Source organism: Argentina anserina, chromosome 6 (genome assembly GCF_933775445.1).
Source record: "Argentina anserina chromosome 6, drPotAnse1.1, whole genome shotgun sequence".
In the NCBI taxonomy this organism is placed as follows: domain Eukaryota; kingdom Viridiplantae; phylum Streptophyta; class Magnoliopsida; order Rosales; family Rosaceae; genus Argentina; species Argentina anserina.
In genome coordinates, this window is record NC_065877.1 from 37,184,656 (window position 1) to 37,198,997 (window position 14,342).

General features: G+C 39.1%; 3 protein-coding genes across 4 annotated transcripts; all 3 read right to left on the reverse strand.

Moving 5' to 3' along the window:
- Positions 1–202: 202 nt before the first annotated feature.
- Positions 203–3,450, reverse strand: LOC126800993 (sialyltransferase-like protein 1). Its single transcript, XM_050528427.1, has 11 exons — positions 3,279–3,450; positions 3,104–3,177; positions 2,936–3,022; positions 2,774–2,851; positions 2,598–2,689; positions 2,306–2,507; positions 2,115–2,205; positions 1,654–1,712; positions 1,386–1,534; positions 1,074–1,155; positions 203–968 (listed from the first exon to the last, which is right to left on the reverse strand). Exons 1-11 carry the CDS (start codon positions 3,397–3,399, stop codon positions 585–587), a joined length of 1,419 nt encoding a protein of 472 aa, XP_050384384.1. The 5' UTR covers positions 3,400–3,450; the 3' UTR covers positions 203–584.
- A 214-nt stretch (positions 3,451–3,664) lies between these two features.
- Positions 3,665–7,658, reverse strand: LOC126800991 (uncharacterized). Of its 2 annotated transcripts, none has more exons than XM_050528423.1 (9): positions 7,405–7,658; positions 7,172–7,209; positions 5,844–7,082; positions 5,404–5,492; positions 5,081–5,183; positions 4,881–4,985; positions 4,667–4,784; positions 4,207–4,380; positions 3,665–4,050 (listed from the first exon to the last, which is right to left on the reverse strand). In XM_050528423.1, the coding sequence occupies exons 1-9, from the start codon at positions 7,592–7,594 to the stop codon at positions 3,896–3,898; spliced, it is 2,211 nt and encodes a 736-aa protein (XP_050384380.1). In that variant the 5' UTR covers positions 7,595–7,658; the 3' UTR covers positions 3,665–3,895. The 2 variants fall into 2 exon arrangements, with proteins under 2 accessions (XP_050384380.1, XP_050384379.1); XM_050528422.1 differs by having other exon boundaries at positions 3,665–4,056.
- Positions 7,659–7,934: 276 nt separating this feature from the next.
- On the reverse strand, positions 7,935–13,716 carry LOC126797490 (probable alpha-mannosidase At5g13980). Its single transcript, XM_050524111.1, is given in 22 exon segments — positions 7,935–8,313; positions 8,411–8,479; positions 8,657–8,704; positions 8,885–8,980; positions 9,079–9,189; positions 9,280–9,364; positions 9,508–9,620; positions 9,913–9,978; positions 10,191–10,310; positions 10,416–10,463; positions 10,814–10,885; positions 10,980–11,033; positions 11,186–11,266; positions 11,373–11,512; positions 11,628–11,864; positions 12,058–12,064; positions 12,308–12,385; positions 12,551–12,670; positions 12,796–12,970; positions 13,081–13,169; positions 13,257–13,340; positions 13,421–13,716. Coding segments are annotated over 22 exon segments (2,337 nt in total). The 5' UTR covers positions 13,625–13,716; the 3' UTR covers positions 7,935–8,073.
- Between the last annotated feature and the right edge of the window lie 626 nt (positions 13,717–14,342).

The following is a 14,342-nucleotide window of genomic DNA, read 5'->3' on the forward strand; positions in this document are numbered from 1 at the left end:
TGATGATACCCAGTTCCGTACGATACATACATAAGGTCAACATTCAGTGGTAAAATGTGGTTCTCACCGTTCAACTCGCTCCTCCCTGGTTTTACCAGCAATATTTTGTTAGTGAAAAGTTGCGGATAAATTTTCGTTATCACAAGCCTCCAAGGGACCATTGTGTGGTAAAATGAGGCCACTCGTTGTCAACAAACTAATACCACCAGCATCAACTGCGAAATCTAACTGCAGAGTTTCATCTACAATTATGTTCCAGGTATGTGCTGAAAGAATATCCACTACAAACATTCATTTTCCAACAAACAGTACAAGCATAACTGTATATATCAAAAAAAAAAAACTCCTGTGTAACCCAACCAGTGCAATTAGTCTTGAGTATAGTAATCAAGTATCCTCCAGTGCCGCAGCCCTGATTATAGCACAGTGACCACATTCAGTAGAATGATAAATGAGAATCTGCAAAGGGACACCACCTTGCCGAGAAGTCCAAAACTGGGAAACCGGGGATATAAGGTCAAGTTGGCTAGCTATCGACAAATAAGTCTGATGAGACCAAAAAGAATTAACAAATACAGTGCTCGCTAGGTGTCTGATTTTGAAGAATGCCTCACACATACTAGATCATCTAACTTATTGCCATCCATTTTGTATAGAGAGACGCCTTCCATTTGATTATAATGGTCCTGTGCTTCCTTCCTCAGACTTTCAAAGGGCATTACTTCCCATTTACTGTAATTTGAAGACTTTCTTACATCACTCATATCTGCAGATCCTGAGACAGGCCCAATTTTGTCAGGGTCCACATTACCTGACACCTTACAACTACCAAACTGTCCCAAATCACCATCTTGACCCCTCTTTAAACGCAAGGCTGCTGCATGAGCTCTGCCTATCATATCTCGAGTAGGTATATCTGACCAGCCTTGCTTCCTCTTAGATCTCATCGGAGAATGAATTCTGATGACCTGACATATATACAACAGCTAAAGTTTGAATCATGGCTGGATTAAATCTCAGGTAAGTACCTCTGTTTTTCCATATCTCCAAAAGAGAATTTCATGTACACTTACACCAAGGCACTCTAGGAGCTGGTAGTACGCCCTTCCTTGAAGTGGATTATGCCCCTTCCTAGGTGTAGAGAAGTAACGTGTCCTGCAAACAACTTATATAGCTTTGTTAGCTTACAAAACCTGAGCTGGTGCTGATTATATCTAAAAAAAAGGATATTAGTTTAGCCTGAATGGATGCCTGGATGGCAATCAAAAGCACAACAATTAGAACTTCTTTTATTATGACTAAAGAAGACAAAAACATCTTATCAAGAGGCTCACTGCTAGTGATAAATCAGAAGATAACTTTATATCAGATACGAATCAACATACCATTCAGTATATCCAGGATCAACAGTGAAACCATACATGTCAACAATATCACACATAGATAGTGCTAGTTCTATGGATTTCATTCCAGTTCCTTTGGCACCTCTGCGGAGCACAATACCTTGAAAGAGATACACTGGATTTGGAATACTCTACAGTAAAAAGGATAGAAATAGTTAGTTAAGAGCTTCCAAGTAGGACTGTATTAAACTATTAACTGAACTATCCATGGAGAGGATAAAATATTCGGCCTCTTAGATATGATCTTCACCTTGATCATTGCATTAAAGTCTTTATGCGTAACACTCTTGATTATAAGTACCTCGTTATCTGCAGGAGAAGAACCTCGCAAATGTGAGCAACAAACTGAAATAACCTTTAGAAGAGTGAAATCATTTTATGGTTTATCTTATACAACTCTGCAATTTTGTCTACAGTCAACCTGACTTTCAGCATACATCTTCTCAGTAAATCATCAAAATCTTAGTGTTTGAAAACAATTTCAACCCAAAATCAGTGAACTGCAGGCTATCATAGCCGAGTTTTTCCATGTAAAAGGTTTTTGTTTTCCCTTGCCAAACTGGATAGTCAACTTTTAAGTCTAGGGCCTTGTGACTGCTCATAGAAAATTGAATGACAGATGCACCCTCATGTTGTGAAAACCATTGAGAAATAAAGGTTAGATGAAAAATTATTATTCAGAAGATATGCAAACGCATAATAGAAACATACCGGACCCATTTAAAATGGAAACCATGTTACGAGCAGCACCCCTCACAACAAGGCGAAAATCCCTCTTGAGACCAACATACTTGGCATATTTCTACAAATGAAAGACTAAGTGAGTGATTTAATCAGCTACACGCCTTTCTCAAATTCATCTATACATGAGAAGGGCCATGCGACTATCAGTGGTAGGATACCTCATTAACAGGAGCCTCATTGTCTCTTATCACAGCATCATGGGCATCAATCTCCTGTCCGAACTCTGTCTTCAAAAGATCTCCTGAATTTCCAACAACTGCACACGTACGGAATTGGCGAGGATGAAAAGGTGGCTTGGCAGGCAGTAACAAATTAAGGTGTTCCTCACAAATTGTCTTATTGTAGCAGTTTTTGGTTCCCCTACAACCAAAAAATGGAATTGAGAATGATTGTGTGGTTCGATAATGTAAAGACAGAAAGAACAGAGAATGAATAGAGGTGAGGACATACAATTGTGCAATCCTAAGGGGTGCATACTCTTCCCATCCCTTAGGGCGAACATCCAGATACTCCCGTGTCAATACTGTAGTCATGTTACGGTACTGCATACATCAACCGAAACCATAAGCACAACTAGTTGGCCAACTACAAGAGTATAGAGAGAGAGAGAGAGAGAAAACACAGACCTGTTCCCACAGTAAGAGAGCCTCACAGACATTAAACGGGTACTGTAATGGTTCGAAAACTTTAAACTGCGCATTGTACTGCAATGGAGGTCACCAGTTAGCAATGTGTAAGATAAAAAAGAAGAGGAGTAAAATAAGGGTGAGAGAGTAAGAGAGACGGACCCAGGTGCTGTTAGTTCCTGGCGGGTACTTGAGAATCAGATTGCAATGGTCAACAATATGTGCAGTGAGACCGAGCCCTCTGTTGGCCTGCAGTAATTATGGATGAGAGAGAGAGAGAGAGAGAGAGAGGGAGATGTAAGAGATCTGGAAATAATAGGGGAAACAAACCACGCATTGCTGGACAGTGGACTGGAATTGGGATAAAGTGCGAATATCGTAGGCAGTGTTGAGATCCAATTTAACTGCAACCACAAAAAAGAGAGAGCGATATGATCCAAAATTCACTTTGATTGATTGATTGATCGAATGAAGGAAGGGAGGGAGGAGAAAGAGAGAGACATACGAGAAGAAGGGGATAGAGATTGAGAGAAGAAAGAGGATTGGATGGCGAAGACGACGAGGCAGAAGAAAGCGGCAGCGCAGACCAGGTACAGAACCGTGGTGGGTTGCCGGTTGCTTCTCATTTCCTCTCACTCTCGCTCTCCGTCTCCGTCTCAACTCCGCTCTGCTCACTTGAATTAATATTTACCAGCCAAGCAACATTATTTTTATTATAAATTGTAAATTGTACAGCCTTCCCCAACAAATTTTACACTTTTCTGTCCGTGGTGATTTTAGTTGCACCTCCAAGTTTGTCACTGTAAAATTTTATTTCCTGTTTCGTTTGCCAGTGACGTTTGTAGGTGAATGCTTGCAATTGCAAGTTTGTACGTTCAAACTTGCAACATGTTTGCTTATCTGATAAAGAGCACATGAACTATCAGCTAGATATCAAAGAGTTGTGCATAATACATTCTTGTCATTCACAGCTTGGGGGCTTGGCACACAATGCCTCTGTTTTTATCAAGGCATGAATTTCTTCAAGGGTAGATAAATGATTTTGTTTTTCCATCTACCACAATATACACAATAACATGGCAATCCCTCTTGTCAACAAGCACAATAAGTTCCTATATGATATCAATAGCGCCGACCACCAGTTGTTGACAAGAGGACTCGACCTGGCTTCTTCCCCTTTTTCCCTGAACCATTAATCTTTGGTGCATCCAAATTTTCCTCAGGTTTAGCTCTGGATATTATATTAGCAAATGACGTTACACCTGCATTTTGACTGCCTGCAGCTGCAGAAAATCACAGGTTTAGTGACCTGAAAAAACAGGGTAACATCAAGATGGATGATTTGATGTATGCTTCATTCACTACACCATCAAATTATCCATCTGTTACCCGCCTACAGGCTTATTATGCTTGAATAAGATTTTGAAAAATACCAGTGCTCTCAAGAGAGGATCCTGCATCATTGCCATTCCGGGAATTATTTCCATCTAGTTTCAAGGTTGGCGAATCATGTCCAGCAGCAAAACCAAGCCTCGTAACACTTGAGAACAGTCTCCTTTCTCCAACAATTGGAGGGCTAGATGAAGTCACTGAAGGACTTCCCAAAGCTGAGGAATAAATCCATTGAGTAGCATATGATTTAAATTGAATACAGCATGGTAGACCATTAATGCACTTTCAAACGTAAAAAAAGAAGAAGAAGAATAATATTAAGTTCATATAAAACAAAGTTCCAACTTTTATCCAAATTCACAATTGCATTTGATGCCTTAGCCATCAAAAATCCATCACACCACCATTACTCCTTTAGATAAACAATATTTTCATCTATAACAGTTCATTTCTTTAGATATACAACATCAAGAAGGAACCATTTAAGGAACATAATCTTACCTTCAAAGTCATCCATGGAGAATGTTGGGGATTCATCATGAAAGGACTGTGCAAAGCCTGCTACTATGGGGATGGGATATGCCATGGCAGATTCAGCCTTTATCTGCTCCTTCCGCTCCTGTAACAGCACCAACATATACGGTTAAAACCTGGGCAAGATAGTGTTATCGTCCACAGTCTATACCCATATGATGAAAAAGCTAAGCAGTGATACCTTCCTAGCAAGTTGCTTCCTCTGCCTTTCACGCTTCTTTATCTCTTCCATAAAGGGAGACAGAGCGTAAGGAGACAATAGCTCACTCAGATCAATCTCACAGAACTATATTTGAATGAAGAGTAACTTATTAGATATTACGTACTCAAACTGCAGTTATGATCTATTTAAAGTACTTGGATCATGCGAAATCAAGATACCTGCAGTACTGTTGTTAACGAGAAATGACTTAAATACCGATAGCGCCTTCTCATGGCTTCTGACTGAGTTATTGTCTCCAATTGCAAAACCCTTCCGCTTATTCTGCAACCAATTTATAATCTCCACTACGATTAATTATATGATCCTTTCTAGATAATCATAAAAGGACACTAACCCTGCCCTTGGGGTTCTTTAAAACTGCAGGGCTAAAACTACCGCACTTCAAATAATGCTATAAACATGCACTCTTCAAATTTGCTTTGAGGGAGGTGGTGATGGGGACATTGTATACAGCAAAAAATTGTAATAAGTTTCACCCAACCTCTGTGGCAGCATATCATGGCTCCCATAATGGTGGAGAAGACATTTCATGTTTAACGGATGAAGAATCATGTGCTGACCGTCAGCAGCCTGATATAGAGAGATGACAAAATATAAGAAACAAACCCTGCAGTTTCCACCACAAATGGAAAATTTAAATGACCAACAACCACATAACACGCCCAAAATATAAATTAGTTGGAACTCATATGGAGGCCAGTTTCAGAAATAAGGAAAAGAACATCAAGCAGCTTGCAAGACAAATATAAGAGCCACTATCAAGGATACAAAAAGAATGTTTGCAAAATTTGATGGTTATCATATACACAACCCATCTCTGTCCAATTATATGGCTCGGTATGAAACTTCACATTTTCAAACACAATATATAATATCATGGTGAGAAAAAAGATAATGTAACAAAGTCTCAATATCAGTCACCTGGTAGAAATTGTACGCGTCCCTGTCTTTTACACTTTCAGAGACACGTGAGTTCCCTTGGACAGTCTTGTTTTCATCATATGAAGACAAAAGATTTTCATGACCTTCCAAAGATTCAGCCGTATCCACAGATAGGTCAGAAGAAGTCACATCATCTGACTTGTCCACTAAGAAATTCTCTGAACACTTGTTGAAGTCATTGAAACTGTTAGACAAAGTTCCGTCCCCGATTATTGATGCTTCACTGTTACCATTAGTAGGATTTGCAGTAGAAAAGACAACAGAGGAAACAGTTTTATTGTTGTCAATAGCCCGGTGCTCATTCCAATACTTCTTCCTCTGTTCTAATTGTTCCATTGCAGCACATACGTAGGGCAGCTTCTCTAGGTCATCGACAAGCCCCGAATCTGCCCTAACTAACCAAGCATCTAGCTCTGATATCGCCTTTCTGACTGATAGATCTACGTCTGATGTAAATGTGAATTTTGAAAAGGGATCATAGCCGTCATCAACACAACCTGAAATGACATCTTTCTCTTGTTTACTTTTATGGGAAATAGTGAACGAATCCTTTTGTCGACTAAGAAGCATAAACTCCACAGTATCACCAACGCTATAATGCTTAACATTCTCCACAAAGAGGGTATATAAATCCTTTGGTGATATCATCACAAAACACAAAGGGCATCTTTTCCAGCAGTCGCCTTTATGATCCTCCTTCCCCATCAGCAGGTATTGCAGAATGCATGGGAAACAAAATACATGCCCGCATGAAGTTATCTGAGGACAAAGAGGATACTCGAGACAAATTGGACACTGAACCAAAGTAGGGGTGGAATACCTGACACATATGATGTCCTCCCACCGTAACATCTTATCAGGATCCATTGAATCAGCAGAGTAGTTTCCAGAATCCAAGACAACAAATTTGTAGTTTGCCTGAAGAAACAAATCTTTGTTGTAGGGCTTTCTCTTATGCTGCCTTCTTGCAGGAGGCGGAGGAGGACCTCTAGTCTGAGGACGCGAAATGGGGTCATAATGAAAGTTCAACAAGTGGTTGGCATTCATCATCTGTGATTTTCTTCCAGCTGGTTGCGCATGAGAAGCAACATTACACATATTATTAGGTTGGCTCCCAGACCTTTTCCCTCTAGACCGGTAAGCTCCAGCAGAGCCAGACTGAGAATGTGTCTCCTGGCTAGGCATGGCATTGTTAGCAGGAAGTCCTGGCCCTGTCACCTAATAAGTAAATACAGGAAGAACAACAATATCAATTATGTTGAGATCAAGTAAGCAAGAAACACAGACATTGAAACAATAATATGTACCTGTTGGGAAGATCCACGGGAATCTTGTGCTGATGGGCCTGTAAAATGAGGTAAAACAATTGGCAACAGTAAACATAAAAAAAAGCAGCTCAGTTTGATTTCTCAATGAAATTGCTATCAACAATAACAAGCACAACGAATGATAAACTCTAGGGTTTCTTCATTTCTTAATTGAAAAAGATAAGACAAATACAAAGTGCGAAAAAGAGAGGAGTAAAGAATCGATGAGATACCTGGAGGAGTGGGAGAGCCGGAGAGGGGAGACTGGGAGTCGGAGATGTCGGGTGATCCAAATGTAAGAATTTGGCGGGAGAGGGATTGAGATTGAGATTGGAAGAGTCCATGCTGTTGGGAATTAGGGTTCGGAGAGGGAAACTGAGAAGAAGAATTGGATCCTTGGCTTTGGTTGGGCAAGATGGACATGAAATTGTTCAAAGAAACCCGACTTTTTCTCTCAGCGCTCTCTCTCTCGTCCGTCCACTCCCCTGCTTGTTTATTTTTCACTCCCAACCAACACCTCCGCATCCGCATCTTCAACGAATATCGACTTGTCGGTCCGGTCTACTCTTTTCAATTTAGCCCCTCCACTTTTCTTTTATTTGTTTTAATCCATCACATTCTACCCACTTTGTTTTTTTTTTCTTTCTTTTTTTGAGTTGAAAGTTGAAACATTCATATTACTGCTGCATAAAAATTAGAGGCAACTCACACTCTCACAGAGACTTTCATCTGCTTCCATTAGCACATTAGAAAGACATTCACAAATCACAACAACATGGCTCCATATTATTTAGGTGGCGAGCCAAGAAATATGTACTACAATGTATGGCAACACCAGATTGGAAGCTCGATACCACAATCCCCTCTCCAGTCTCAACTACTGCTACACCATTTTCATGCTATTATGCATCAACTACATCCTGATAACGGTGGCGCTGCAACTTTTGCTCCAAGTCGATCAGAAAGGTGCGGATTTCCATTGGGGCAAGTTCCACACCTAGTTTTGCAGGATCAACAGGCCCACCCCTCACACCCTTTGCTGTTCCTGAAGACCCCTCTTCTGCTTTCCATACCAGTCTCTTTCTCTCCATATCTCTCCTCTCTTGGTTAGCCGATAAGTTCATTTCTGTCACACTGCCAATCTGAATCCAAAATGTACAAGTACAGTGAGAAAATAGTGTGTGGGGATCAACAATGGAGAACTCTGGTCTGTGTTTATATGAGATGAGCTCATTCTACCTCCTTCCTGGGGAAGAGCTTCTTCAGCTCTACATTTGCCATTACAGACAAATCCTTGTCCTCTCCAACCTAAACAACATTTATTGAGAGAAAGAAGTGTATATCAGAAGTAAACAAATTTAAGTGGAGATCTGAGGAAATCAGAGTTACAAACTCGTGAAAGCAAAGATGCCAACTCTAATCCAGGTTTGGCAGTATTTCTTATGTAAATGAGGTGACTTAGGAGAACAAGTGAGAAATTATAACCTCGTACAAATGTGCTAAGCGAATGAGAACTTTTCCATCATCAAGCTCCTATGCAAATGAAAGAAAAAGATATCAGAAGTCTGTATTAGCTACCAGCACCACCATTACAATTGAGGTGATGATTCCAATATTTAGAAAGAATAGGTACATTCTTATTCTAAAACCAGTACACCTACACTGCATTAACAGAAGAGATCATTACATCAAAACTGCGAATAAACTAAACACCTGAAGAGTTATAAGAGCAACATTATCAGGTAAACTATACGAGGAATCAATTCCAGAAAATGTGGTTGCATGAGAATTCTTCCAGTCATCTCCCTCCTGCACAGAGGGAATCACCTGCTAAATAAGTAGTTCACAAGACTAAAACAGATGCACTTATGTATCTCTCATTCTTTTGATGTATTTTCCAATTTCACCTGTTCAGCAAAGGCTAGTAGAAGAGGTGAATATATCTCCTGGCCAAAAGAACGACGCCACTTAGCTCCATCTCCCAAGCGGTCAATTCTGAAGTATAGTTTCCCTAAGACCTGAAAAGTTTTCAGAAGCAATAGGTGGGTGCTAAATCTCAACTATGCCAACAGTTCAAACTATTTATAAAGTATGCTGCATGAACTTACTCTTAGTCCTGTGCATTCATCAGAAACACAAACTGTTTCATTTAGAGCCTCGGCAACACCTCTCGAGTCATCAAGTAGTAGTCTCCTATATTGCATAAGACACCTTAGAAATCCTTCTAATCACTTATATAACAGTAAACATCTTCTACCAAAGGGAAAATAAAACACAGACTTACAGACATACGATATGTCAGATAAATTTAGAATTTTAGAAAGATAAGAACATACCTGTGAAGCATCAGCTCTATCTGACCATCCACTGTACTGGATCCTCCCAGTGATCGATCCACCAAAACTGAAAATTCTTTCTTATCATCTTGCATGTAAATACCAAGATTAATCTGAAAGAAGAGCATAGTCAAAATGAGAAGCTAAATGGAAAGAAAATATTCATAAGGGGGAGATACAAAGATTGCGAACAGGAAAATGTAGAAACCTATGTTTGCTTGCAAAACCAATAGACCAATAGTTAACAATGACAGCTCAAATATCAACCAGGAAAGTACACATACTTAGTAGGAACTCATAGACAAGAGTACACAGAGATATTACAACTAAAACAGAACAGAAACAACAGTGAATAAATAAATAAATCTACTTCAATAATATGAGGAAGACGAAAAGAAAACATACAGGGTAATAATTTCCAGCAACAGGTTGGTTCACTTTGAAGTCCCAATCTGTTCTATAGTCACGAATCTGCAAGAGATGGATGAGTGGATCATTTCATGGCAAAAATAATTCAACAGTTACTGCAAATGACTAACAATTTCCATTTACTCTGAAACATATACCTAAGAGCAGGAAGATATATCACTTAGTACTTTAGTAGGAAGTCTAGAAAAGAAATGCACCTTAAAATTTGAAATCAACTGCAATTAATATATTGCAAGATCAGATTATTATTGTACCCTTTTGATGAAATCACGCCCATTAGAATCAGTGTAGAATGTTTTGCTTGTAGCCATGGTTGTGTTTAGTTGAGTAACAACTTCTTTTCCGGTTCCGTCGTTAATAGGTATTGGTCCAACCTGATATTGAGGATATCATTAATCAACAGCCAAGAATGTAATTTGATATTGATTTGAAGTTTGAAATCGTCTCTATTTTCTATATATCTATCCAGTAATGCTTACAATATATTCAATTTCAACATGCTCCTTCTCCTTGTGAAGTCTGGTGATCTGCATATCCAATGAGACACCCGTAATGTAGTCAGAAGTCCGAATTAAGTACAGAAGAGCTTCAGGTTTGGTAATTTTCTTTTGAACAAGAATATAAGACAGATTAAATGGATGATCCGATCCAAAATGAATAAGGTTTATTGTTCTGTCCAAATTACTGCAAAAGCGATCTAATCAGTAAATCAGCAATGATTAAGTATAACACAATGTTCAAGCATGCAGCAATTGCATCCTTTTAATTAAGTGTAACAATTTATTTATTTTCAAATTCTCACAGATTGTCACTGGAACATACTGTAACAGAAGATAGAGAAAACAAATCAATAGCAAATACTTGACAAGCAAGGCACCTGATGTATCCACGAATTAATCTGCTGATGTACTTCATCTATAACGGGTCCACGTATAACAGTGAAAGAACCCTGAAATTTAAAGCAACAGATGATTAAAAATGGTGACACTCACTTCTATACCAAACTATACTTCAGAAGGTGAAGGTATTAGTAGGTGCCTTACTTCAGGTGCTATGGAAAATGTACCATTAGGACGGAAGATATATGCCCCAGAATTCTACCAAAGAAAAAAAAATCCGTCAATGAAGATAAGTAAGCAGTATAGCAACTTTAATCACCAGTTTCTTAAGTAGTCGAATCAAAAATAGAAAGCAGAGAGAAGATAAGAAAAGGCAATAGAATACAAATTTTTATCCTGTATTCATATACCTGAGGAATCAGAGGAGCTTCATCATAACTGCCATTATACCCGTTATAAAAGCTGTAAGACTGCTGAACCAATTCTTCCACCTTTAAAAGTAATGAAACAGAAAAATCAGAAGATCTTAGTGGTGGAGAGCACAATTTAAGCATCAGATAAGATCATAACCAAGAAGCTTTGAGGTGTACTTCATACCAAGCTTCTGCTATTGACATAATTAATCATTTTTCCTTGATCTGTGGAAAAAGAGAGTTTAACATTTCCTTGACCAACTACAATAGTTGACTTTTCCCTACTTTGAAAGGTGTATACAGATGATCTGGTCGAGCTAGCACCTGTAACCAAAAGAGAACAATCAACACACCAAGCTCATAATGCTAGCCTCAAAATTAGAAGCCAGTTATGCGCCTCCTTAACAAAGTTCAATCACAAGCAATTATAAGACTGGACCTGCCCCTTCAGCACCAGAGATAGTGTATGTGCTAAATCCAAGTGGAGGCACAGATACAGTAAACACAAGCAGATACTTTGGTGTCTTTGTTGGAAATTCGCCCAAGTATGCCTTAACATAGTTTTGCCTTAAGCCCAGATGGACATCATCTAGAGGAAGTAGCTGTGACTTGATTTCTTGTCCCTCAGAATCATGAACAATGATAGCTTCACTGATAACCTATAGCCAATTTGGATCTAAATTCAAACAACATCCAACAGGATATATAGAAAAACTTAATTTATCAATATGAAAGGTAATTCATCTTACATTGTCATATACGTCACTTGATTTACTCCAGTACATAAAGAAAACTCATTCCACCCCCCACCCTCAGAGTGAAAATAGAACATATAATACATAATACAGTTGTGTATTTATATTGCCAACCAGTGATCTGAATATAAAAAAGGAGTACACGAGATGCATCATTGTCAAATTTGTGTTTTATCTTACCCCACCCTTGTTAACACGGAAACTAATTCCAAGACATGACTTTCTATTTATGAATGGATACAAGCACTACCACTTTATATACATCATTTAACGCTTGAATCAGAAAGGAAGTACTCACAGGAATTCAAATAAATATTTAAGAAATAGAAGGAATTTAACAACTAGTTCATGATGTTACCTGGACTATTGGAGACTCAGCATTAACTTCAAAATAGAATCCAGGAGGAGGTTCATAATTCATAGGGAAAGCACCAGAAAATATCTGCAGTAATAAAGAAGAAAAGCATAATTACTCTAACAAACAAATCTTCCTCTGGTGCCAACAACGGAAAACAAAAGTGCTACTATGAACCATTACTAAATGAAATTGAATCCGGTCATGATATAAACATAGTCCAAAGACATAGAAATACATCATAAAATTCACCTCAGCAGATGAACCAAGACTCTTAGAACCCCGCCAAAGGAACTCAAGACTCTTCTCATTCTTGCGTTTTTCCCTGTCCTGGTAATCTATTCGACCAAAGAAAAGTGAGTCGAATCCAACCTGCAGCGACACCCAAATGTCATCAAGAGTATATGAATAAGTGTTTATGAAAAGACCTCCACCATGGAGTTCATCAAGCGCGTCTAGTGTTTTGAGGTAATACGGCCGAAGTAAGATATGCTTACTTCAGCGCCCAACAAGTAGGCCTGGACAGAAGAATGCCCAAAAGGATCAATTTGCCATCCAATTCTTGGAGTGACATTGAATTCCTTTCTAAGAAACTGATGCCCGAGAGTGGTCTGATCAATCATGTCCACATAATGTGTAGCTGCTTCATCATGCATACACATGCCCCCATTTCTGCAGCATCAGAAAACAAAAGGAAGCATGATTAAGACCCATAAAAAATAATAATAATAATAATAATAAAAAGGAACAGAGCTGGTTAGCTGTTGAGGATAATAGATTACATGAACTCAAGTTGACCGGTGCTGACAAGGTCTTTGACTATACGCTGGACGGCGCCACTCTGATCTCTCCACCAGCGCTGGAAAAAGGCCTGCATACATGGATTCAGCAACTGAGAGTCATCTCTATCTGCCGAAATTGAAAAATAAGAAGACTGAGTAGTGGAGGTGGGAATTACAATTTCGACATAGATAAACTTGCGATTCTTGTCAGCCAAAAGAGCAGGAACCATAGAGTCCAGCACATTCTGAACACAAGCGCCCTGAAACCAATTGAAAATGAATGAAGCAATCAAATCAAACTAAACTAACAGCGATCAGAATAGAATAGGCAGAAGAAGACCTGGATGGAGTTGTTGGAGCCAACATAATACTGATCAACGGTCTTCAACCATCCGACGTCGTCGTGGGTGTGAGGCACCAAGTGCACGTTCAGTTTGCCGGGGACTATCCCTTGGGAGGTGTCATATACCATAAATTTGGAGTCGGCGACTTGGATTCCGACCAAGATAAGTAGACAGAAGAAGAGTAAAGTCTTGGTCGCCATTCGAGCAAGTTCAAGTTCAACTCATACACCTTGCTAGTTGCTACCTTATTGCCTCTGATATACTCTCAGTCTCTCACTCACTCACTCGCTCACTCACTTAGTTAACAAGTTACAACCAGGCACTCAATTGCTGTCGACTTGTTATCATTTTGTTTTCAGCCAATTATTATTTAGTACTAAATTTAATCTTAAATTATATTAAAAACCCTCTGATTTTGGCATGTCCCCGTGCCTCCGACCTTGGTCCGTCCCCGCACCTCAGACTATGGTTCATCCCGCGCCTCCGACCTTAGCATCTCCCGCCGACGCTGTCCCCACGCCTTTGACCTTGGCCTGACCCTGCGCCTCCGACCTTGGCATGTCCCCGCATCTTCGACCATGGCCCGTCACGCGCCTCCGACGGCGGCAACACAAAATGCTTTTTGGTGGAAACAAAAAGCTGCGTTGGTGATCTAGTTTTAAAAAAAAAAGATGATAGAAAGAAATATGCTCATTTCGTAAATTTCATGATATTTAAGGGTAACTATAAGAGTTTTTTAAAAATGATATTTTTATAATTTTCAAACAGTTTGTGATTTTTTTATAATTAAGACACTAGAAAGTGATTTTTGTATGAGAAGTTTTTTTTTTTGGTATTATGTTATCATTCTTCTTCGTATGCTTTCTCTATCAGTATCCACCTACCGATAAATTTTCAGTACTTATCCTTCACTTATTG

Excerpts from the sequence above, each read along its gene's own strand:
- LOC126800991 (XM_050528422.1), bottom strand. The coding sequence starts at position 7,594 with ATGTCCATCTTGCCCAACCAAAGCCAAGGATCCAATTCTTCTTCTCAG. Across the intron at positions 7,210-7,404 it reads CGGCTCTCCCACTCCTCCAG|GCCCATCAGCACAAGATTCC; the intron begins GTATCTCATCGA and ends CTCATTTTACAG. Across the intron at positions 4,057-4,206 it reads ATCCTCTCTTGAGAGCACTG|CTGCAGGCAGTCAAAATGCA; the intron begins GTATTTTTCAAA and ends GATTTTCTGCAG.
- LOC126800993 (XM_050528427.1), bottom strand. The coding sequence starts at position 3,399 with ATGAGAAGCAACCGGCAACCCACCACGGTTCTGTACCTGGTCTGCGCT. Across the intron at positions 3,023-3,103 it reads CCACTGTCCAGCAATGCGTG|GCCAACAGAGGGCTCGGTCT; the intron begins GTTTGTTTCCCC and ends TAATTACTGCAG. Across the intron at positions 2,852-2,935 it reads CAGGAACTAACAGCACCTGG|TACAATGCGCAGTTTAAAGT; the intron begins GTCCGTCTCTCT and ends CCTCCATTGCAG.